Genomic DNA, 26,518 nt, shown 5'->3' with positions numbered 1-26,518 from the left:
CTCCTCCTTCAGTCGATCGCTTATTGCTGAGCGTCGTGATGCGCCCGCCTGTGACCTTTTTTTTGTAATTTGTAGCCACTTATCGGTCAGTGGCACAGTGAAATGCGTGGCTCAGTCTCGTGTCCAGATGCTCGGACACATGGTCACTCCATCTTTTTCGGCCCCGACCTCCGGATCGTCTTCCATCCACTTTACCCGTCACTATGAGTCTCTCCAGTGAAGTGATGAATGATGAATAGTGAAGACAACAATAATGACTGACTCGATGATGCAGTAGTTAGCGCTGAGGATCGTAGGTTCGATTCCCACATCTGGCCAACATTCGTGTGATGAACAGGCTTGCTTGCTCTTTGTCTTAGTGTTTATTATTTATAAATATATCGAGGGATGAAAGACTATTTGGTTTAAGCGACAATTCGCTTAATTCGTTTTTTTTTTCTTTGTAATTAAAGGTGCGTTTTATTTGGTATTAGCATCAACAGCTTGATGTTTTTAATTGAACTTTAATGTACTCGATTCAAATAGGTAGCTAAAGAAGCTTTTTGTGATGTTTTTTTTCCAAATTTTATACTTTAAATGGCTCTCCGGTAAAGCTCCCAAAATGACCCTTAAACTAAATAGTCTTTCACCCCTCGATATCTATAGATTTACTGGTCACCGTCCTAGCCGAACCCGTGACTTGCGATGAAGGGCTCGACGAGTAAATTAACCCATAGACACAGCCCACAGAGTTTCTCGCCGGATCTTCTCAGATGCCTTTCCGATCCGGTGGTAGATTCTGCGAAGCACTGCTCTTGTTAGGGCCAGTGTTAGCAACACCTCCGGTTTGAGCCCCATGAGCTCACCTACTAGCTCGGTGAATCTAGAATAACCTCTCGAGGCTAATAGAATAGGCAGAAAAAAAACGATTTAAACGTTTATAACTATGTATGTAAGTCACACATGGTACACAAACACAGGAAATCCTAATTTGGGACCGGATGACCGTGCATGATTTGTTCCCAGTTATTTATTTACCTAAAATTACATTGAACAATTTAAATCCAAATTAAGATAAATTTTGTGAATGAAATCAGTGTCCACTCTACGGCATTGAGTCTATAAATGTTGACGAGCATATCGGTTCAATGATTGCTCATTCAGATGGAGTCCCGCAGTTGACGTAGGTGTACAGCTCGGCCACAGAACAATGTTGATGGGTAACACCCACATCAGAGATTTTCTCACGGTTTATCGCATACTAATATTAGATAATATACTGTAGGATGATGTGAACGTCTATATGCAACGATAATAATCTATACTAATATTATAAAGAGGAAAGATTTGTTTGTTTGTATTGAATAGGCTCCGAAACTACCGTACCGATTTGAAAAATTCTTTCATTGTTTGGAAGCTACACTATTCCCAATTGACATAGGCTATAACTTTTTTGAAAAAAAATACTAAAGCTCCAATAATGTAACTCAAGGTGTAAAAAATTACCTAAAATATTCTTTACATCGCGTGCCCTGCGAAAACTATTCATGATAGAATAAAATAATGCCCTACGACTTTGTAGAACACATTATTATTTACAAAAAGTGTCGCGACAGCATATGTCTAACTATTATAGTTATGCCGCAATAAGTGTTCTTTTATTTAAAAAAATAAAATAACCTCAAATATCGTTGAAATTTTTGTTAAAGACCCGAGCGGAGCCGGAGCGGGCCGCTAGTTTATAATATTTTTATTTTGGAATAGGAGAATTAGTAGCGGTAACGATTCTCAATGGTTTATTCAAGTATTATACAATACTAGAGGTCCCGCAGTAGTCGAAATTCGACTATAATTGGAATTGTAAGTTTGTACACTATTATGATTGTATTTTATACTTCTATAATCACAAACTTCGCCAAGGCTACACTATAAAAAATATTAATAAAGACAAACAATATTTAATCTATTCTCAATTTGACCACAGACGTCAAGAACAAAAGTTTGACAATAAATAGTATGCATGCGTGTGTGCGTCAAATACATGGTATGTAGTGTGTGTAATGTTTTCTTTATTGATAATGTATATTTATGCATTATTTTAAAAAAATATTAGCACTGTGCACTCTTTCTTTATATTCTCTATAAGTGTGAAAATTTTCATACTCCTCCGTCCGCGCAATATGCGTAAAAAGGGATGCAAAGTTTTTGCTTCACGTATTAATAACTAGTCAGGTCATAAGTATTGTCACACAGTAAAAACTTTTCTTTTAGAATGCTGGCCACAAAAAAGTTTATTGAATTCGAATTTCGAATTGTTCATGAAAATAAAAATGTATACTTTTAGAATTTTACTCATTTTTAAATATGGAGTGGACGCTTAAAGAAGACCGTGTTGCAGTTATTGCGTTGCATCGTTGCGGTTACGCGCCAATTCAAATTTTTAACATACTGAAAATTTTGAATATAACCAAAAGATTCGTTTATCGTACCATCAAACGATACAATGAAGACTCTAGTGTAGATGACAGGTCAAGAAGTGGTCGCCCTCGGTCTGTTAGGACTCCAGCAGTGATAAAAGCTGTGAAAGCGCGAATTCAAAGAAATCCCAAACGTAAGCAGAAACTGTCGGCCCTTCAGATGGGGTTAAGTAGAACCACGGTGAAAAGGGTGTTAAATGAAAACTTAGGGCTTCGGGCATATCGAAGAAAAACAGGACATCGTTTGAATGCTCGTCTAATGGACCTGAGACTGAAGAGATGCCGCGCTTTGTTGAAGCGGTACGCGGGAAAAAAATATCGGGAAATTCTTTTTTCGGATGAAAAAATTTTTACCGTACAAGAGAGCTACAACAAACAAAATGATAAGGTGTACGCACACAGTAGTGATGAAGCGAGCAACCGTATTCCGCGTGTCCAACGAGGTCATTTTCCATCCTCGCTCATGGTATGGTTGGGAGTTTCTTATTGGGGCTTAACAGAGGTACATTTTTGTGAGAAAGGTGTAAAAACGAATGCAGTTGTGTATCAAAATACAGTCCTGACGAACCTTGTGGAACCTGTTTCTCAAACCATGTTCAATAACAGGCACTGGGTATTCCAACAAGATTCGGCGCCAGCTCATAGAGCGAAGAGCACACAAGACTGGCTGGCGGCGCGTGAAATCGACTTCATCCGGCACGAAGACTGGCCCTCCTCCAGTCCAGATTTGAATCCGTTAGATTACAAGATATGGCAACACTTGGAGGAAAAGGCGTGCTCAAAGCCTCATCCCAATTTAGAGTCACTCAAGACATCCTTGATTAAGGCAGCCGCCGATATTGACATGGACCTCGTTCGTGCTGCGATAGACGACTGGCTGCGCAGATTGAAGGCCTGTATTCAAAATCTCGGAGTTCATTTTAAATAAACTTTAGTGTCATAAGAATCTATGTTTTGTTAAGTTCAATTTGTTATATGAATGGTTACATAATGAATAAACTTGTTTCAATTATTTTACATTAAACATGTGACAGAATTTATGACCTGACTAGGTATATAGATTAAACAATCAATTTAGTACTTTTACTCGTAATCGAAATTCGTTGAAAAATAGACAGATACCTGTATTAAATATAGTCGTATATGTATAGAACTCTTAAATATAGTTTCGTGCATTATTTCTCTAGATACCTATCAAACATTTTATGTTTATAAGCGGTGTGTATCTGGAATCTGGATTTAGAGTTAACGTTAAAAACAAAGCGGGCAGATAAACTCTTTTAAATTTAATAAACTTAGCATTTTTTATCGTCTAACTTTTAATCAACGTCTACCTAAATATATCCTTAAAATGCACAATGCTCAAACCAGTTTTATTTGAAAGTTTTCTTTAAGTTCTATAATCTCAAACTGTTTTACTTGATATTTTAAAAATGTATACTTTTATGGCTTTAAAAGCAATTTATTAAAAGATAAAGTTATTTAGAACTGAAAAAGCTTATGTCTACGAGAAATATTTTATGCATTTCCTAGTAATTTTTATATTTAAATATCCGGTTTCTGCCCCTAAGGAGCTATACGTTCCTATTTGAAGAATGAAACTGCCGTTTACGTGATATATCTACTTGTGTCCTGGACGCAATTTGTTGCGGCTCCAATACCCACTTAACTTCATGAGTGCCCTGAGCTAGTTTAGCCATCTCATCAGATAATATTGCAAAACTTGACAATCTTTGACTTGAAAAATGAAATTTCTCTCTTAAAATGGTACAGCAACAGGGGTAAACATTTTTATAATAAAACATTTCTCTACGAAGAGCAACTATATCAAAGCACTTGATCGTTCATTCACATCTGTATAGAAGACTGTCAGTGAACGAAAAATCTTATGCTGTACGTTGTTTAATTAGTTTTCTTAATTTCTTTGCGACGATGAAACACGGCTAGTTATTAAAATCGTACATTTGTGTTTCAAGACCGTAAATATGTATATTATATATAACTAGCTGACCCGGCAGATTTCGTAGTGCCTCTAATAAATGAAAGACCTAAACTTTTGTATAAAATAAACTTAAAACCGACGGGGATACATCAAAGGAAAAACAAAGTTGTTATTTTTATTTAATTCCGATTTATCTACCTTTTAAACCTTCTCTGAACTTCCTCAAATAATTAAAGACCAAAATTAGCCAAATCGGTCCAGCCGTTTTCGAGTTTTAGCGAGACAAACGAACAGCAATTCATTTTTTATATATATAGATAGCAAAATAAATTCACATAAAAAAGTACATACCATAAAAATCACACTGAAAATGTTTTCGATGTGAACTGAGCTATAGCGAAATAAACTGACGAATAGAGGATTAACATCCATCATTTAGCCGTAACCTTAAAATTTACTCTTGTGTAGGTACAATGCACATTCCCACCTTAGAGATTTTGACGAAAGTTTTCAAAGACGGCCGCTTTTGAATTGGTCGGTACTCCTTGCCTCTTCCATTCTCTTAAACGACCCTATTTTATAACCTAGTATGTAATAATTGACTGGGACCTTATTGTTAAAAAAAAATCTCTAAATTGTCACGTGGCCAGTCATGTTATATTCATTTTATTGTTAATAATGGTATTCAGTATTAAGAACTGAGTATTAGTTAATATAAAGGTTAAAAAATAACATTTGGTGAACCAAGGTAATCTTGAGTACCTAATATTATTCTTAAGATCTAAGATTACATTTAAACGGCAGTACCAAGGCTCTGGAATTAACTCCCCTTAGCGGTGCTCCACGAGCGCTATCACATGTCCATGTTCAAACGAAGTTTGAGAGGAGTCCTTAGCGGTAAGCAGCTGCTTGGTTATTGGTTATTATATGGTTGCTATTGTCCATGAACAACGGGTATCATATATCATAAGGTAAACCGTCGACTCATCTGGCACGACATAATTGGCTGATGCGGTTTTTTGTGTGTCACTTATTTATCAACTTGGCATTTATAGGCTATGTTAGGCATATATATGTATGTATAATATCATACATATCAAAATGAGCACGTAATTGACTTTAAGGCATTATTTATTTGGCGAATTTCTGAATTGATAATCTTTGACCTTGTATAGTGCGGCGTCGAGGTCTTTGTCAGGAGCCAAAAAAGGAAAAACCTTTATTAATTTATCACTTAATTATGAATAAATATATTTTAAAATTGGGAAACGTACTACTCTAAAACAATTTATGAATTAAAATAAAATGCTTTCGGTAAAGGACATACATATAGTACCTAATCGTTTTCATTTATTTTAAAATAGACAATTTGTTACATAGTGTCCGGAACGGACAGTCTATAAGGACTCTAAAATATGGTATTAAAAACTAACCACAAAAACATTCTTACAATCACTAATATTTATACGTAGATATTATAATTTCTAACAATGAAATTTTGTAACAAAACTTGTATCGTGTCATTGTTCCCTTTCAGCAAGACGACGAACGGTTATGTATAGCTGACGGATTACCTACTTCCAACAAAGGAGACAACTTTATATTATAATCATCTTATACCTAAGAGTCTTATACCTTGATCGCATGTTGTGTTTATTATTCTAAATAATTCTTTGGTGTTCTGTCGCTATATTTGTATTTGTAAACATTAGGTACTTATTGAAAATAAGATAACAATCAAATCTTTTTAATTCTTTGGTATTTTTAGACATAGAGTATACATATAGAGTATGTACAATATGTGCATTTACAAAAAAGTTTTGTATTCAATTCGATGAATTGTGTAACCTAATTAATCTATTACCTAAAATGGCACTGTTGGATCAGAAATAAGAATAAAACTAGACGTTATGTATATTGCGTACAGATACACGGTCGATTTGTGTCCTATCATTATAGGTACCAATCGAATTAAAAATTAAAATAGTTGCTTTGTGAAATACAGTTAATTTACTTTTTGTTTATTAACTCGTATCACGAATGCATATAGGTCGATAATAAAGTGTCATGAGCTGAATTTAAAGCTTAAAATTCGCCAATACTAGTAGACCTATTGAGGTTCTAATGCAAGCCGTTATTCGACTGGTATTTGGTTTGGAAGCGGTATCTGTCCCTCCAGCGGTGCACCTGGTTTTGGATGCGAGACACGTCTGCGGCGTACGTGCGACAGCAGCCGCCCACGTACCTCACGCCGAGGTCCAGCCACTCCTGTATGTATATCTCCACGGGCTCGCACTTGTCACGGTCTATCCAACTAAAATAATCAAATTTATGTAAATGTTATACATACATATCGACGATTGAAATGCAAACGCGACTAAGCGACCATGCGTGAACTTTACAGTAGACTAATCTAAAGTTAAAATACCTGAAAAAAAATCTATTTTAACGAATCTAGCTGTAGGATTGAAATGATTTTAATAGACCTAGAAATATATATTTTTTGCGCATTGAATATGGTTATTGCCTATCATTTATGTATAAAGCAGTTATTGTCGCTTGCTTAGTCACGTTTGCCTTTCAAGCGTCTATATGATCAATGATTTTTTTAACTGTAAAAGAAGAGTAATCATGATAAAGAACTATCGACATAGTCAAAATAAAGTACAATATATATGTATTACCAAACGACAAGGATATATCTTCAATTGTCTTAATAGTATTTTTTTTCTTTTAGCACACTATACCTAACCGACAAAAACTCTTTTCATTAGAATTCGCGAAAGCTAGACGAGCCAAAGCTTTGGTTATAATTGGTAAAGTGACCTTGTAATCCACTTACCCTATTTGAGGATTATATTTTTCGCCCGAATTAGGGTAAACAATAAGCGGAATTGGGGCTTGTGGCCTGTCGTCATTGAAGCCCTTCATTAAGTTAGAGACGAAAGACGGTGCACAACAATTCACGCCTACAGCCACTAACTGATCCGGATTCAATTCCCAACACTTCTTGGCGACTTTTTGAAAACTTTCTCCATGAGCTATACTTTGATCGTCCTAAAAAAATATTAATCTATTGTATTGGAAACTTATGCTAAGTGTAGCACGACACGGCAAGTGTAGTAAGTCGTCGTGGCCTAAAGGATAAGACGTCCGGTACATTCGTGTTGAGCGATACACCGGTGTTCAAATCCTAGGCGGGTACCAATTTTTCTAATAAAATACGTACTTAACAAATGTTCATGACTGACTTCCACGGTGAAGGAATAACATCGTGTAATAAAAATCAAACTCGCAAAACCATGATTTGCGTAATTACTGGTGATAGGACCTCTTGTGAGTCCGCGCGGGCAGGCACCACCGGCCGTCCCTGTTTCTGCCGTGAAGCAGTAATGCGTTTCGGTTTGCAGGATGAGGCAGCCGTTGTAACTATACTGAGACCTTAAAACTTATATCTCAAGGTGGGTGGCGCATTTACGTTGTAGATGTCTATGGGCTCCAATAACCACATAACACCAGGTGGGCTGTGAGCTCGCCCACCGATCTAAACAATAAAAAAAATCAAGTAAATTATTCACCTGTCTAAGTCTATCAATGTCTTTGGTTTTAGTTGAATAAATTTATTCGAAATAACACTTAATTTAAATTTGTTATCGTTCACAGAGTATGTTTTTTCAAGTTGCCGAACCAGCCCGGAAAGTATTCAAATGTGTACAAAATAAACAGCGTTGAAAATTCCCGACTCAGTTATTTCGTATTCTAAAACATTGCAGTCGGTCAATTTTACAAATATTAAATTCGCATTCATTTGAAGAATGTTAAATAAAATTTCCTATTAGTTTTAATTCTCACACCTATACAAAACATTTAAACAAATTAAATTTTATACTTTTTTTTAAACGTTTCTTATTTTTTTTCTCTCCTGCTGTAGGCTGCATAAGAGCAAAAGGAATAAAGAAGAGATCATAAAATGAAAACTAATCGTGTTTTGGTTTAACAAAATAAAATGAAGTGAAATGGAGCTTCATACTTACTTTACAACTGAATGCAAGCCAAGCCTTTGTACCCGGAAACTCCCGTAGAAGATCACACAATGTCTCTGCTTCCTCTTGACATGGAATTGTCTCTAGTGCGAGGAGGTCTACTCCCGCTTCTACCAGCGCTTGAATTCGGGGCCGATGCCATTCCCGCATAGTCTAAAAAGTACAACCCATTGATTACTGTTCTATTTTTCAATATTTGTATGGAGATAAAGATTAACTATACTAATATAGTTATATAAATCTACAATGGTTTTTACGGACGTTTCGCTATAATTACTGAACCATGCATCCGATTAATTTGAAACTTGGTATCCATGTAGAAAATACATGTATTTAATGGATAGGCTAATATTTATATGAGTGTTGGACTCCCTAATAATAATGACCATAAATAATAACGTTAATTTTAAATGCACAGCGAAGCAGGCGAGTACGGCTAGTATTTGATAAGCACAATAAGGTTAATGAAATTCCTGAATTTCCCAGAACTATCCATGTAAACAATGGAAATTTTCCAGGCACACAGACATCAATGTGAATGCTGACATTCAGATGGCTATCCCGCTTTTCAGAATGGAAACTTAGAAGGAATAGAAGTAATCACATAAGAAAATATGGTGAAGATACTAATATATATAGTAGTAGAATTGCGAATGATCCGTCTATAAGAATTGTTGGAAACTAATAGTTGGTAGTAAAATGACGAAGTAGCTGTGTCTTCTTATCGAAAGCCGGATAAACTAATCATGTTTGATCCTTTGAATTGACTTGCATCGTCATCATATTTATTGAAAGTTATTCTGAAACGAATTCAATTATGTTCGGTATTTCAATAGTTCGATCAAGTTTTAAAGCGTTTTGATAGTAAAAACAAATACCTTTTTTTTGTTGTCTACAAGACAAATGTAATAAAACAACAAATTCAATTTAATAAGCAATTCAAATTCCGTTCGAAATGGTTGTTTCAGATATCCATTTGTTCTAGGTTTCGTTAATTAACTGTCCACCCCACAGTTAAATGCTTTCTGACAAAAAAAAAACATGAGAAATGGAGTGGGAGTTTTTCATACTGCCGATGTAAATTTTTAATTTGCAGGCAACTTTACGGCTCTCTTTACGATTTGACCGGCGCTTTAAATGGCTTTTATTTGACTGTGCATTTATGATCTTAAAATCGTGGCTCTGTGCAAATGGTGTTTTGGAATATTCGGACTGGAAAATGCAGAAAAATGCAGATAAGTTGGTATAATCATAGACTAATATTCCGTATTGCGTAATTTACGAAAGTTATTTATTAGCGTTTGAGTAGCAACTGCTTGGCATGAGAAGACCTGGTCGCCCTGTACATACTTGGCGACGCACCGTGAAGAGCGAGATGAGGACTGCCGGCATGACCCGGAGTGATATCAAGGAGCAAGCGCAAGACAGGGCCAATTTGAGACAACTTGTGAGGGGCCTATGTACCTACCACCGGGGTACCCTAGGACAACAACAATATTTATTTCGTGATCAAAACAAAAATGCCATCAGCTATGCGACACAAAGTCTATATGATGTCGAAAGTTAAATAATTTTTTTTATTTTTATTTATTGCCCTTGTAGGCAGACGAGCATACGGCCCTGATGGTGAGTGGTTACCGTCGCCCATGGACTTCAGCAATGCCAGGGGCAGAGCCAAGCTGCTGCCTACCAACGCTCATCCGTAACATTTGTAACATATCATTGGTAGGAAGAAATATGAAGGTGGTGTCATTCGTGGCAGACTCAAAGCGATCTACAATAATTGTAATTTATATACTTTCAAGTTCTAGTTTCGCTTTACGGTCAACTACTTACTAACAATGCTTATGTACCTAAGTGAATTTACAACTTTTGCAGGATTCGAACAAGGACGTTCACAATATTCATGGTATTAATAATGAATTATCGTTAATGGCATGAGTGACTAGAGAGAGAAAGAGAGGTTTTTCACCCAAGGGTATAAAAATTGAATTCAAGATTTAAAAAAGAATTCGAGATAGCAGAAAATCACACTGACGAAAGCTTTTATTCAACAAAACCTTTTAACTGATTCCGTCAACAATCGAATGTAATCGACGCCCATAAATATTTAATTAACTGTAAAAGGGGATTGAAATCTCAAGGCAAACCTTTTGTAAATTTAAAAAATCTGTCCAAATTGATTACATAAATTCTAGTCGACACTAAAAGAAATGTTGTAGTTAGCTTTTTCTAAATATATTTATTCAAGAAATCACTGTATTTGATATACCTCTATTGACGTGGTGTCTGCGTAACTGCCATCGTATTCGGAACCGTCGTGAAGATGAGCTCCATATGGTCCGACTGAACCCACTATGAGTGGAATGTCATCTAAAAAAAATTAAATAAAATTATTCAGCAAAACACATGCAGACTCTATGTTTTAGCGCTATTTGAATAGAATACCTTTCAACCCTTGAAAAGTGTAATTAATGCGTGCTTGCACCCGACCCTCGCGGGTGCGAACCAAAGATTCTTTGTTTACTACAAAATGCAAACATTCTTGAAAATTCACAGGGGAACAAAGAAGATTACATGTACTCCAAAGCTAAAATTAAACACTATTTTGTGACTGTGTAACTGATTGACTTCATTATAAAGTGTGACACTACGAAAAATCGATTTTAACCTGAATACCTACCATTTTGAACGTAGTCACGGTATTCTTCCAGATAGAGGGTGCGGGCTTGTTTAGCGAGCTGAACTGCGCGGGCTATTAATTCGTAACCTTGTTCTTTCGTTACTCCCAGATGCTCTACGAAGCCTTCCACTGAAGCTTGGTATGTATTGGTAATGATTAAATCAGCCCCGGCTGCAAATAAATTGAAATCCATCAACTACCAGAAAGAGGAGAATTCTTCTTTGTGCAAAAAAGCATATTCTCAATTACCCATATCTAAAAAAAAAATTCAATCATTGAAACCTCAACCATAAGCCTGAACTGTTTAATAATTTCAATCAAATTACGTTCGTTATTCACTAAAATCCAATCAGAATGTTCTTAACATTTGAAAACGATATTTCTCATACTATGTTAGTGTACACGTAATTGCGAGTTAAAATGTGAGCTTAACTTTGTTTCATACTATGCTTTTAGTATGAATGAACAGTGGAGGCGTAAACAAATACGTTATTAAAACTTAGTAAGTAATGCAACTCGAGCTCGACTAGGTCAGTAATAAGGAAGCGAGACCGGGAAAAGCGAACGGTTCTGTCGAAGAAAATAATTATGTAATAAACAGAAGGCGGAGCGAGGCTTGCGAATGGAAAGGTATTAGACAGACAACGTGATTAATGAAGCGGCGTTGTATACCCGTAACTATAGTCTGTATACGAGGCACCGGTATTATACCGAGTACTCGTGTCTTGCCGCCTGCGTACCTTGTTGTATGCAAATGAGAGGTGGTTACTAGATGACGGAGAAATAGCGGCATCACTTGGCAACTGGCTGCAACGTCAATCATAATAATCACAGAGGAACAGCTGAGACTTGCTACCTAACTCTGTCCCAGATGATACGTTACAACTACGTAATCATTGTAGGCAAGAACAGCTCTTACTGCCTACACGTTTTGCAGCAAATTACAGTGAATCCGTTTGCAAATAAAAGAAAATAAATGAATGTATTAAAATCGTTGGCCTTTTCACATCTCGCATTTGTCATTCTTAAAGAGGATGTGAAACGTTTTCGTAATTCTGCAAAGTACGTGGTCATATTTTATTTTTTTCACATCATATCTCCCAGAAGAAGTTACAAAGCAAGGCAGTAGGCTTTTGCCTCCAGGGAGTTATTTGCTTGCAGACACTTTTCAGCTTTTGCCTATGAAAAGAAACGGTCCGTTTTGTGGCGAAGAAAAGCGCTTTCAGGGGACGATGACACGAGACGAGGTCACACTCTCGCTGTCAGATGCAACAGAATGACGGACAAAAACTGAAGTTAACTGAAAATCGATGTATAGAAACTACGAGCGTGTGCTCGTTATTATCGCAGATAAGAACATCTAATCTAGTCAGACGAATCAAAATAAATATTTTGTGCTATAGATATGAATTAAGGGTAAAGTGATTTAATAACATCATCATAATCTATCATCATAAACCAATAAACATTATCTTTATACGTAATACGAGTACATAATATGTTCACGTAGCAACATGTCTTGCAGTTTCTGGCCGTGATTTCGAATTAGGAATCTTTTTATGTTCATTTTCGTTTGACTAAAAGCAAAATGGGCTATTTTTTGTTTGTCTTTCTTATTTTAGAAACGGTTTCGCGGTTAGAAAATATTTTAGGTGCTTCTAGAAATCTTCTTCTATTCTAGAAATAACTAATTTACATACAAGAAGTATGTTAATTAAGAAGAAATTTTAGGGGGAGCATTCATAAGATATAACGTAGTTTTATCACAAACGTAATGTGTACAGACAGTTACTTCAGAAGAACTATTTAACACGACTCTACCGGTTTTACCTCCCGGCCAATGTAATCTTTTTAATATATTTAACCTATATTTTTCAGCTGTTCTTCTATTTTTATTTCTACACTTTCTATTCTCTGTATTCCAAACCTTTAATAACTCACTTATCTATCTACATAATTTTAGTGTACGGGTCTCTTGAGATCTGCCAGTCTCGTGCTGCCTATTTTTGCCACAAAGCAGTCATGTGTTTGATTTAAAAGTAGAATATCAGACCAATCAACACAATTCAGAATTTAACCTCATGTCTCAAGGCAGATGGGGCGGCATTCACATTTTTACATCTCCATATTCTGGTAGCCGTTGAACACCAAAATGTCTCATTTACCCTTGTGTCTGCCGAATTAAAACGGCAATCAACTTCTATCCTACTGTTGATATAAAATAATGTTTTTTTAAGTATATTAAAATACTGTTCAGTGCATTAGTTTAATTTTGAAACCATAATGAACCATAGGTAGTCGCCAGCCCGCCGCGCCTTTTTGAAACAGTTGCTCTTAGTTCGTCATCAAATTTTTTAATATAAAATAAATTGATTATAATATATAATAAAATAATATTTAGGCTAGTTTTTATTTCGCTGCAATGGTAAGTGACCAAGTACACGGCCTACTTAGAATCAAGTGATACTCGAGCTCATACATAATATTTATTACATTTTTATCTACCTAATTAAACTATAATATATTTTTATCTACATAATCGTTGGTAGCCTAAGGGGCTATTCCAATTACTCGCGGAACAATCGGAAAGCTCACGGGCTCAACCTGAGAGTTTGCTAACAGAATCCCTAGCAAGAGCAGTGCTTCGCTGAATCTACCACCGGATCGGATTCGCGACCCACTGAGAAGATAAGACGAGAGACTCAGTGGGTTTTATATTATTATATAAGGACCGTACTTTACCCTAATTTGATAATACCCGTTCTTGCTTAAATCTTACAATATGGGCTATTACAAATATACAAATTTTGCGGGATTTCAACACAACCATGGTCGCTTTATACAAGTAGGTACATCGGACTTCTTATACTTTAGGCCACAAGGACTTCATAAAGAAGTATTATAAGTACTATTATGAGTTTGTTTTTGTTGCATAGATGGGTGAACGAGCTCACAGCCCACCTGGTGTTAAGTGGTTACCGGAGCCCATAGACATCCATAACGTAAATACCGCCAACCACCCTGAGATATGAGTTCTAAGTATTAGTATTATAGAGAATACAGTTACAAAGTCTGCCCCACCCTTAAAACCGAAACGCATTACTGCTTCCCGGCAGAAATAGGCAGGGTGGTGGTACCTACCCATGCGGACTCACAAGAGGTCCTACCACTAGTAATGAGTATTAATATAAGTAAGTAAAAATTTATCAGATGTCATTTTTAATGTTATAATATTAAAAACCTCAGCTATTATATGCTTTCATTATCAAAATTTATTTTTAGTATATATATAATAACCTACCTCTCAAAAAATCAAGATGCGTATTGACAACTTCGTTTGGATGTGTGTGGATAAAACGAGCACTCCACAGTGGATCACCGTCGATGACATGCCCGACGTGGCAAGACAGCTGTGTCGAGAACCCACCGTCCAGCACAACTATGTGCGGAGCTTCTGTATTCTCGCTGCTAGGTGGAGTCATCGTTCGAGCTTTTTGTCCAGATTTGTCTAGACAGAAATATGTAAAACAGATAAGTAAGGTGATAAAAATGCCACTTACACAACATTGTAGATAAGTTAACGCACATTTGGTTCGAATAATATCGTCAAATAGGTTCACGTCCTTTCGTTCATTCTGTAGTCTTTATGTCGAATGTGCAGTAATACAGTGCCGTAATCACTACATAGTATAAAACAAAGACGCTTTCTCTGTCCCTATATCTGTCCCTATGTATACTTAAATCTTTAAAACTACGCAACGGATTTTGATGCGGTTTTTTTATAATAGATAGTATGATCGAAGAGGAAGGTTTACATGTATAATAACATCCATTAAATAGTGGAGAAATCAATAATAAATTTCAGTTTCCGAAGCGAAGCGAGGGCAGGTTGCTGGTATATAATATATACAAATGAAATAATGGTACACTCCACAGCCAGAGCAACTATGATCGGATATTAACAGTAAGTAGGTACTTAGTATCGTAGACGTTTCGCAGTTCTTCATTTAAAGAAAACACTCAATTATGTTACCACCAAAGTAAACTGCTTGTATTTAAATTATATTATTATAATTCAGTACACGAAACCCTCAACCTTAGATTTTCAGAAGATAAGCGTCTATTTTCTGTTGATTGTGTGGGATTCCAGAATTGAAAGCAACTTGTAATTATATGATAATTATAGTTATGATATTCAATTTAGTAAATATCAAGAAAAGTTATAAGTATCGAGCAAATGTAGGGCCCTGTCCGGCGTCCCTCTATCATAATGCGATCAATAGGTGTCTGAGTTGGGAATTGGAACGGAACGAGGAAGAGCTTTGCATTGACAGTTGTATCTATAGAATTAATTATCTTTGTATGTACATTTATAATAAACTAGCTGACCCGTCAGACTTCGTAGTGCCTCAATCTATACATAAAAGACCTAAACTTTTTTATAAAATAAACTTAAAACAAACAAAAGGAATCCGTCCGACGGGGGACACATCAAAGGAAAAACAAAATTGTTATTTTTATTTAATTCCGAGTATTTTCATATTTATCTACCTTTTAAACCTTCTCTGGACTTCCACAAATAATTCAAGAGCAAAATTAGTCAAATCGGTCCAGGCGTTCTCGAGTTTTAGCGAGACTAACGAACAGCAATTCATTTTTATATATAGAGGTAAAATAAAAAAAACATTGTGTCGATCATTTCTATTTCTAATTATAGTGGTTCTATTTCAGTTCTATTTCTAGTTATAGATTACTGGTGGAAGGACCTCTTGTGAGTCGGCGCGAGTAGGTACAATCCCTGACTATTTCTGCCGTGAAGCAGTAATGCGTTTCGGTTTGAAGGGTGGGGCCGCCGTTGTAACGATACTCGAGACCTTAGAACTTATATCTCAAGGTGGGTGGCGCATTTACGTTGTAGATGTCTATGGGCTCCAGTAACCACTTAAGACCAGGTGGGCTGTGAGCTCGTCCACCCATCTAAGCAATAAAACAAAAGATTACTTTATTGACTCATAGGTAAATCTGCCCTATCTGATATGAAGGTTCTATCACCTATGAATATCATGCTAATGTTAATCAAACCAAGGACACAATCGCGTGCATATGCGTTGTGATGTCAACGGGCTACAGTCATTTTAAACCAGGTAGGCTGTGTTTACAGGTTTTCGTTCACACAACTAAGCAATTAAGAAAAACACGTCAACACCACTACAAAAAAGCCTGTGGACATGTGCGGGAAGTGCAACCTTCATAAGTATATTAACTCATTATTTCGTAAAGTAAATCCTATAAATGTATTTGTTTCTCTCTTGTAGCTGTCGCGTTTCTAGTATTATTTTCGTTTTATCGAGCTTCAAATATGCAATAATCGTGATAAAGAAGTTCACCTTCGATAAACTAGAAATCGTCAACTTGGTCAAACTGGGCTGCAATTCATTAAAAATCATTTGGTTTGAACATTATTGAAGATGTGAATTTTCCATTTGTACGTACAGGTTTGGAATAAAATACATCCCATGGACAATATTCATATTATTTAATTAAACTATGCCACGTTTTTTTTTATCATTGAAAGATTACTACACTGCACCATGCTCGCAATGTGCTTAAAAACTGTCAAAAACTATCGGTTCACGTATTAACATATTATAATAAATCTCTCAGAATTTCTCCCTGTGAGAATCTCTAAATTTCCGCCAAATAACAAACTCCTATGTGAGCAATGTGTTTATTAATTAGAATTGAGGGGATAATTTAATATAAAATACTATCTCCCACTTGCTATTGTTTTTTGCTTAAGTTTGTAGTTAGATTAAAAACAAAATAGCTTTTCTTCGGATTACTTCATTGTTCAGTTTTTTCAGTTGGTTGCCACTGTGGATCCTACCTACATGTGAGCTACAATAGTGAAAGTGAATGGCGGGAAAACAAATGAAAAAGAAACCGTATTTTAATAATTCCTCCAAATATTCATAACCCTCAATGTTCACCACACATCTTGTCTCCATGATTGTGCTCTATCGATATTAATAACTTTAAGCCATAACTAACAATTTTATTAAGCTCTCGCTCTGTTGCAAATTAATAATGCCTTCTGTTTTTGTGTTGTTTGAATTTTCAATACATTTTAAGCATTATTGTTTTTTTTATAATTTACTTTGAATAACAATTAGTCTCCCCAACGCTATAATATCAAGTAGAGAGGAATGAAGGGTCAGAGTGCGATCACATCAGACGCTTATCGCTGACGTGTAAATACCGAGTCTACAGTGCATAATTATATTGAAAATCATAACTAACAATACATAATTTAATACAATCGGAATAATTCTGATGCTTCGTTCGAGTCCTCTCTGACAGACGCTTATCTTTTTTCTTGTTTCGGCAGTGAATTTCCACGTTTGACAACCATATGTCAGACATGGCAAAAGGCTCGAGTTCATGACTTTTGTTTTAATGACTTGTGGTAGATTACCTTTAAAAATATCCTTGAAACCACAGTACTTGTTCCATGTTGATTTTATTCTTTTCTCTATTTCTATGTTTTGGACCATACTAATTTGAAATAAGACTTATTTTTCGGGCCGTTTTTGAAGCGCTTATCGGGAATCTAGTACTATTATTGATCGAAGCTAACAATACATAATTTAATACAATCGGAATAATTCTGATATATTCACCAGAAATTTTTACGATTTGAATACTTTGTCTACTCCTCAGTATTATATCATCAATACGTAATATTAATTATAAATCATAATATAAATAAACATAAATTAGAACAAGAAACTTTTGAGTCCGTACCAGCCGAGACATTCGTGAATTTGTGAACGCCGTTTTCACAGAAAACAATATATTAAGCCCCCGAAAAACACCTGAGCTTGAAGCATGTTCAAATTGGTTGTTTTAATTCAAAATTGAACCTAATTTCATTCGTTGCCCAGTTCCAGTAATTGTGTTTTACATTATTATTCGTCGCTCAAATGATTATAGATGTTTAAATATTCGGTGAGTTATGCTAACAATTTTCTGAAACCGATCTCACCTATGCCAAAGTCGATATCCTTCAATATAATAAATAGAATGGTATGTACCTCATAAAATGGACCGAGTAACTATAATGATTGCCGACATGGTAACTCTAAACAGAAGTAAAATATGCTGTTTGGGGAGATATATACGACAAAGGGAAGATCTTCCACCGAGCGGTGACATTGCTCGGTAGACCGACGGTCCGAATGTTGTTGTTCGGAACTTGTATATATGCGCTTTATCTTGAAAATGTCGTAAGCGAGATTCAGGCATCTGTCAATTATCTTGCGTTGTATGATGGCTACCCGCCACATCACTCCCCTCCGAGACTGGAGGTCGTGTCATTTTTTAGTTAGCGTTGTCCGTGCTGAGATTAGCTTGCAAGGGCCAGTGCTGCTCGAAGCCTGCGGTGAGTCGAGGCTGAGCTTGAATGCTGCGTGCGTGTCACCAGTGCTGCTCGAAGTTTGCAGTGAGTCGAAACTGAGCTGAATGCTGCGTGATTGTCGCCAGTGCTGCTCGCAGTCTGCGGTGAGTCGAGACTGAGCTTGAATGTTGCGTGCGTGTCGTGCGTAGTCCATGTGATGCAGAGCTGCCACGCCGGAGATGTGTGACCCCAAGCGTTGATGATCCGGTCGTGGGCTGCGATGAACTGTAGCGGCGTGATGAGGCAGTGAAGTTGCGTGCCGTAGGACCAGGAAGCGCGATGAGTCGGCTGCGATGGTCCTGTTGAGGCTGCGATGCTGGCTTGCTGTGGGACGACTGTCAATGACGTGCTTTTATCTGCGAGAATGCGGGGATTGTGATAGCCGAAGTTCTTGATGCGCTAATGATGAATCAGAAGGTTGCGTGTTCATATCTCGTCGCAGGTCACCAGTTTGGGGAGATATATACGACAAAGGGAAGATCTTCCACCGAGCGGTGACATTGCTCGGTAGACCGACGGTCCGAATGTTGTTGTTGGACTTTCTTTTCACGGGACTTGGAAAGACGGTTAATCAACTCCGATTTTAATCGCTCGTACTTCCCACTGACTGGAGGATTGGTGATGATATCCTCCACTGTCGAGGCGTAGGCTTCATCCAATTGGCTGCAGGTATAGTGAAATTTTGTCGAGTCAGCGGTTATGCTCGACAACAGGAACTGGCTCTCCAGCTGTGCAAACCAGAGCGCAGGTTTATCCGGGTAGAACGGTGGTACCCTTACACCCACACGACCAAGGTCACTACTGCCACTTGCAATTGTTTTTTCCACACTCATATTGCGTTCTGTATGAGAGGTCACCAATGAAGTGTTAGTCAAAATTAAACCACCCGCACAGTTATTACAAACACTTTCAGTTTTATTGTCTTATATTATATTATATTAAAGAACAAACACATAGAAGGGGAAGAGGAAACAAATAAACAGACTTCAACTATAAGCTAAAATTAAGCAAGACTATGCGCAAGCACTGCGAAGCGGGTTAGCTGGTAAAGTCATACGAGTATCCGACGGCAAGACAGTTTACGGACTGGTGGTGAAGTGCGCGCGCGGGGGCCACCCGTAGCGCTTGCGCACGGTGCGTCATTGCTGACTATATACAAAGAATGTTTGTCCCAAAAAGCAGACAATATTAAAAATCAATATAATTTTTAAATATAATAATTCTACATCTAATATAATTTCAAAGTTATTATAAACAAAGTCAAACTTATACAATAATAATAATAATAATACATAGTTACACTACAGCTGTTCTGCAGAACAATACTTTTCGGAGAACGCGATGGATCGCCCCCTTTCGTTTCAAATCAGCGTCGGATTTACGAAACAATTCACAAAAACGATGTACGTAATGTAAATTCTTTCATTTGTATTGCATTTTGGAAATTTACAATAGTGAAATAATTTGGTAACGTTTAGGTAATTTTTTAATAATAATTTGGTAATGTGTATTGAAATTGACCGCAATAAAATTCAATAATTATCTTTCGTGCAACGTATGTTCCTAATATTTTGGTATATAATCGGTATGATCATGCCCATTTCTCCCGTGATGCAGATATACTCGTACGTTCCAGTTTGAATGATGTGATAGCCATCATACAATAAATTAAAACCTTCGAACACATTTCTTGGTTTGGTGACATTTACATCATGTCTAATGATTCCTTAACATCTAGTTGATTTTAAGTTCGAAAACATATTAAATGATAACATTAACTATTTCATCAACGGCTAGAAGTGACATTGAAACGTATATTTAACCTAAATAATTCCTGTCCTTTGCGTTTCAAAACAGAAAAAGCGCGGATACAATAACAACTGGTGGCATGATTGCATTATAAATTTAGAGTATTTGTAATATTTCTAACTGGCATTCCCAATCTCATTATATCTATTTTATTAAGATCTGACCAGTAGTTTTTGAGTTATCCTCAAAAATGCATATTTAATTAACTTCGACTATATTGATGACATTCTAATTTTTTTTTGAAGTCAACTTTCTTAGCAAATATTACGAAATTTAAAACAACAAAACTACAATACTTCTTATAAACTTTCGTGGCTATCGATATTATAAGCACTATTATTTAATAGATTATAATTTATACTATATATACCGATATTTCGAGAACTCGTTAACAGCTACAATTCGTCGTTAGACCACCGTTAGATAATGGTGTTTACAATACTTATGATAGCTTTGTGCGTTCAAACAGTTACTAGTTATATTATTGATAAACAATTATAAACATAGAGTTTTAATACTATATAAATATTAATCAAATGCCGCGTTTTGCTTAAGAAAGCTTTCTCACAAAATTATACATTGAACAAAATTAAGCATTTAGGTAATTATGTCTCGTCGTGAGCATAAAAAAAACTTAAAAGAAGTACAGCTGCCCCGGTTCAGCTGCAGCTTCAGCAGAAATTACAAAAAAGCGGAAGTATTCGGGTTTGGGGTCTTCTTATTCTTTTTTGCCTTTCGCGGTTGAGACGATGGGCCCTTGGGGCCCTGAAGCAAAGAAATTTTTAACAGAAATCTCCAAACGCTTGAGGGAGGTTACACATGATGCTAAGGCTGGCTGGTACTTTGCACAGAGAGTGAGTCTGGCTGTCCAACGAGGCAACGTAGCCAGTATCTTGGGGACTGTGCCTCCTTCAAGCGCGTTGGAAGATCTGTTCTACTGTGTGTAAAAAAAAAAAAAAAAGAAGTACAGTGTGTAAGAATTTAAATTGACTAAAAAATTATAATTTACATCACAAATGACTCATTGTATCATAAACTTTTTTACATTTTATGATGCGAGTACTTTTAGAGGATTGTATTAGATTGTAATTTACAATCTAAAGAAGACTTGTAGAAGAGATTGTAATCACAACCTGACCTAACTAAAACCAAAACTATTCCAAATGATAGTTAAAAAATTATAGAAATTAATTTGAAAAACTAAACGAAATAATGGTATCAATCAAATTGTCAAACAACGTAGATACTCGTATAACAGACCTTGCTCCCGAAGAGAATAAATATCCTTGGCTACTTCCCATGTAACCTTGAGAACCATATATTCTTATTCAACACAAACGTAATAAATTCGTACTTCGATAATTTATTTGACTGTGCTTTGTATTCTTAACTAATAATATGAAGATGCTCGTAAATAAATAATAGTGAGTAGCGCCCACGTAAGTTGTTTTCCATGAGTTGGACGCACTCACATAGTAACAGTGATAGCCTGCCAGTGTGATATTTGGTGTGATTTAAATTGTGTAATGGAATATTCCGTGGTCTCGTTATCCCAGACACATGCAACAAAATATGTACGTTCATTATACGTGATAAATTATTATGAAAGCGAGCCTACCCATTTACAAAATTTACAAACAAAAACTTTAAATCAGAAGCATACTCACGCACGATAGCTAATTTAATAAGTTTACTATTATTGCTTCATTATAATCTAATATGATCTAAAATAATACAACACAAGATCCATGGTTTCTTATAATGTTTACGCTGTCTACATAGCTATAGATTTAACAACTAAATAGTTAATAAGTAACTATTTAGTTTACAAAGACAAAAGACAAAATAACAACTTACCGGTCTTAAAATGTTTTCAAATTTATATTCCGCGTTTCAAAAAATTCATAAAAAAAACATTAAATAATTAGTCAGAAAAACATCGTATCGTAGGAGCAGAGCGAGACGCCAACACGCACGACGCACTGTCCCAAACACACGCGTATCGCTGGTATCTATGCTGGCGCGCACAGTGAAGCTATCAAGAACACACTAAAACCAACGAACTCAATATAATCTGTACGAAAACAATCAAATGAACCTTATGACAGTTCACTATCTACAGACTGGTATTAAAGACTGTCTTACCATAGAACTTCAAAAGTGAATTATCTATCATATACCTATGAATGTTTACTTATTCAGTGAAGTTATCTTTATGTCAACACTTATTATCGTATAATATTATTTATATTGTGATGCTCTATTAATCGGTCAAAGGTCATTTATCGACAATATTGGAAGTTGAACAAACAACTGTTTCAATACCTACTGTTTGTTGGTGATACTTTTTAAAGACAAGAAAGTCAAGACAAAGTAAGGCTTGATTTTTATTGATGATTGATTGATTGATTACTGAAATTGAATGTTTTTTTTTTTAAATGATTAATTTAATAACTCTGTTTGCTTAATTATCGAGCGTAGTTCAAACATTAGCATCGATGCTTTTGCTGAATGATGAAATGGTTTTGATGAAATTGTGTCAAACGGACTGCATCATTTAATCTAAGTTTGTACTCTAACGCAATAAATTGATTACTTGAAATACTGAAAAAAATATAACAGCCACCAGTTCAAATGTGTTTTCCAGTGAAATCATTGACAATAATTCCAGATGACCAAACAACGTCTTGTTTGATCCACTGTGCATATCGACGTGTGGTGATTGGGTGGCACAGTACATTTCGAGACACATGATATTAATAGAGTTATCAGCACAGAGCAATGTACCCGCGATCCGGGAGCACCGTCATCAACAAAAATACTAGAATAAAACAATTTTATTTCAGATAGGTGCTTACTCTCAAACAGCTCTGTGAATTTTATGAAAAAAGTTGATACGGAAATAGAAATATTTTGTTTACGTTTTAAAAGTCAACGCTAGGCAGACTCTAATAGTGGACGAGAAATTCAGAACAATATGCGTATAAAATGTCGCTCAGAATGAAATCGATGAATTGCTTTACTTGTCATACTGAAATCCTTGAAGATCTTTGATAGCGGTTTGAGTTTAGTGATTGAACAAATTGATACTTTTAAGTTTTATACCAATCTATATGTAATTTAATTTTTTCGTAAAAAAAACACAGTCAAAAGCACGAAATTAAAAATGTTACTTGAAGAGCATCTGTCACTTTATACCGAAACGAAACGTACGCGTCCTTAAAAAAATGTGGCCAATTTCTTTTTATCGGAAGGATTTTGGTGGCCCGGAGGCCTTTCCGGTTTCACCAGGACAGGTGGACGAGCAAAGGCTTAGCCAAAAGTTAAGGGATTTGCTAACAGCTGCCCAACCGCCTCCGAAGAAGACCTAACAACTCAAGTGCAGCTGCTTCGAGAAATTATCTACTACCCGATCGAAATCGCGACCCACTGTGAAGATCCGGTAAGAAACTAAGCGGATTGATGTATGGGATAGGTTACATGTCGAACTGTTTATCCAGTTCGACGAATACGGTTACCAGAGCCCCTAAGTCTGCTCCTTTTGTTAGAGCTGAAGGCGCCTAATAAGTTAATGGATCCGTAAGGACGTGTCTAGGGCGTCGACGGCGACTAGCTCGGCGGCTAGTCGGGTAATAGTGAGCGGTGGCAACGATATGGCCTTATCATGACGCATGGCCTTTATTGAAGTACCGTTCCGACACTGACTTCAGGTATTCCGAATCGATTCAATACCCGGATCGTCGTTTAGGTCGACGTTTCTCATGAACCACGGCGCTCCGACGGGTAACCTGCAAAAACAGGACTGTAGGGATTAGAGGGTGACTGTGTATGTGCGGGTCGCGTGAGCGAACACCACACTCGCGTATGTCATGACGGATCTTAAGCAAGCTTTGTAAAGTGTTACCTTATTCCGAAGGGACATTTTACTCCGCATACAAATCATATCTGCCGAGCATAAGCGCGGCGCGATCACGGACAGACTTTATGCGTGGGCGGAATATCATCGATGCATCCAGAGTGACTCCCAGGTACTTGACCTTCCTGGCCCAGAGTATCGGTTGATCGAAGAGTGTGATCGGTAGTTGGCCAATTGTACATCACCAATCTCCCTTTTGTGACATTACTCAATGTTCACGTTTATTCATTCGGTTTTTAGGGTCGCAAGAAGTTGGTCTTATCCGTATTCGAAGCTTACACGCTTACGATACATACGATAGGATTGAGTGATGAGTCGAGATCTAAATTTTTTTTAGGGAATCTGTTATAAAATAGTTCTTTTTATCAATAGATTATACTTAATTGAACAAATAACTAGAAAACATTAATGGATTGTTATCGGTTTGTCTTATTTGAATGCAAACTTACCACATAAGCATAATAATGAAACCAACAATGCATTGTTAATTTTTGCAAGTAACAATTTCAGAAAATAAAATTCATTTTAAGTAATAATACTAGTAGACATGCAACTGTTGAACTGTTATCGGTCATTCACCGGACGTCAGCATCGTAGATATAGACCCATTTCGAAAATCAAAACATACATACATTAATATGTATTGTAGTAATAACGATATTCCTTGGCAAGTTTCCATAACTCAACCCCGCTCTACTCGTCTATGCAATATACAAGATGAAAATTAACCTAATTTTTATTGTTGCCGTTACAAATGGTGGTTTTATAAACCATACGGACATGTAATAAAGCACTTTTTATTCGAGCGTTGTTCGTTCTTCTATTATAAAATATTTGAAACTTTTAAATTTCAATTCACGTTTTTTTTCGTTCCAGATTTCTAAGTAGGTACTTTTAAATTGTGCAATTATTTTGCAACTTTGGATTAAATCTATTTAATTTCTGATTATGACATGTCCTTCTTCAAACGAGGCTTGTGGAGAGTATTAAGCGGTAGGCAGCGGCTTGGCTCTGCCCCCGCCATTGCAGAAGTCCATGGGCGACGGTAATCATTCACCATCAGATGGACCGTATGCTTGTCTGCCTACAAGGGCAATAAAAAAAACTTCTAGTTCTGTTAATTTAATGTATACATATACCTAATATCTATATTGATACTGAAATGACTAGACAAACGGAAAACGAGTTTTTAAATACCAAAGCGATTGTTTGTTTTTTTTTTAAATGTAATTCATATTATTTATTACTTGAAAGAAAAATAAACCTTCCAAATCTAGAAATTTTAACGACTATCTTTCCATAATTTGTATCGAAATTTTTGGTTTTATGCAGCAGATTGAGAAACTGATCAACTTCATAATTAAAAATATTCCAAACATTCATTTTGACACAAGTGACACAAATCAAATTCAATTTGACACAATGAATCGGGCAAATCTTATTTCATTACATGAACAATATTGAATTCGTTTGCCGAATCACAATAGCTGTCTCATGCAAGTCAATTATGTCTATCTGCCGCCTGGTTAGTTACCTATAGCAACTGATACGACATGAACATGAACTCGATTCACGAGCGGAACAAGTTGCTCGCCCGAAACTGTTCAACATGATTATAACGTAGTCAAATTGAATTAAAACACAATTGTGTTATCTTAAGTTGACAGTTGAAAGTATAACTTTCATTGTTTACTAGACAATAAGTAGCTAGCAACAATGCTGATATCTGGCATAACGTCCACTTTGTTAAATAAATTTAACGAACACTTACGATAACGTCAGATAGTGTCGTCATGGAAACCGATATAAATTAATATTATTTGTCTACCATGTGTGATGTACTCATGGAATGTAATTCATTTGCAATTCAAAAATACTCAAATATTTTTTAACAAAAACGGGATTCTTCTAATCTATAAATCATATGTTATTTTAATATGCGCATCAAATTTTTATTTTAAATTATTTCTTAGATGTGTGGACGAGCTCACAGCCCACCTGGTGTTAAGTGGTTACTGGAGCCCATAGACATCTACAACGTAAATGCGCCACCCACCTTGAGATATAAGTTGTAAGGTCTCAGTATAGTTACAACGGCTGCCCCACCCTTCAAACCGAAACGCATTACTGCTTCACGGCAGAAATAGGCAGGGCGGTGGTACTTACCCGCCCGATCTCACAACAGGTCCTACCACCAGTAATTACGCAAATTA

The 26,518-nt window shown here is 36.2% G+C and overlaps 1 protein-coding gene across 1 annotated transcript; it reads right to left on the bottom strand.

Moving 5' to 3' along the window:
• Positions 1-5,707: 5,707 nt before the first annotated feature.
• Positions 5,708-22,532, bottom strand: LOC114252854 (betaine-homocysteine S-methyltransferase). Its single transcript, XM_028187526.2, has 7 exons — positions 22,247-22,532; positions 14,426-14,632; positions 11,125-11,295; positions 10,714-10,814; positions 8,433-8,594; positions 7,241-7,455; positions 5,708-6,712 (listed from the first exon to the last, which is right to left on the bottom strand). The coding sequence occupies exons 2-7, from the start codon at positions 14,604-14,606 to the stop codon at positions 6,520-6,522; spliced, it is 1,023 nt and encodes a 340-aa protein (XP_028043327.1). The 5' UTR covers positions 14,607-14,632; positions 22,247-22,532; the 3' UTR covers positions 5,708-6,519.
• Positions 22,533-26,518: the final 3,986 nt, after the last annotated feature.

The sequence above is a fragment of the Bombyx mandarina genome, chromosome 04, assembly GCF_030267445.1.
Source record: "Bombyx mandarina strain Sakado chromosome 04, ASM3026744v2".
Taxonomy (NCBI): Eukaryota; Metazoa; Arthropoda; class Insecta; order Lepidoptera; family Bombycidae; genus Bombyx; species Bombyx mandarina.
The sequence above is the reverse complement of the archived record's forward strand: the minus strand, read 5'-3'. Positions and strand labels throughout refer to the sequence as shown.

Coding starts and splice junctions, on each gene's coding strand:
- LOC114252854 (XM_028187526.2), bottom strand. CDS start 14,606: ATGACTCCACCTAGCAGCGAGAATACAGAAGCTCCGCACATAGTTGTG. Junction 11,296..14,425: donor GCATCTTGATTTTTTGAGAG/GTAGGTTATTAT, acceptor ATTTATTTGCAG/CCGGGGCTGATTTAATCATT. Junction 8,595..10,713: donor CAGACACCACGTCAATAGAG/GTATATCAAATA, acceptor TGTACTTTTTAG/ACTATGCGGGAATGGCATCG.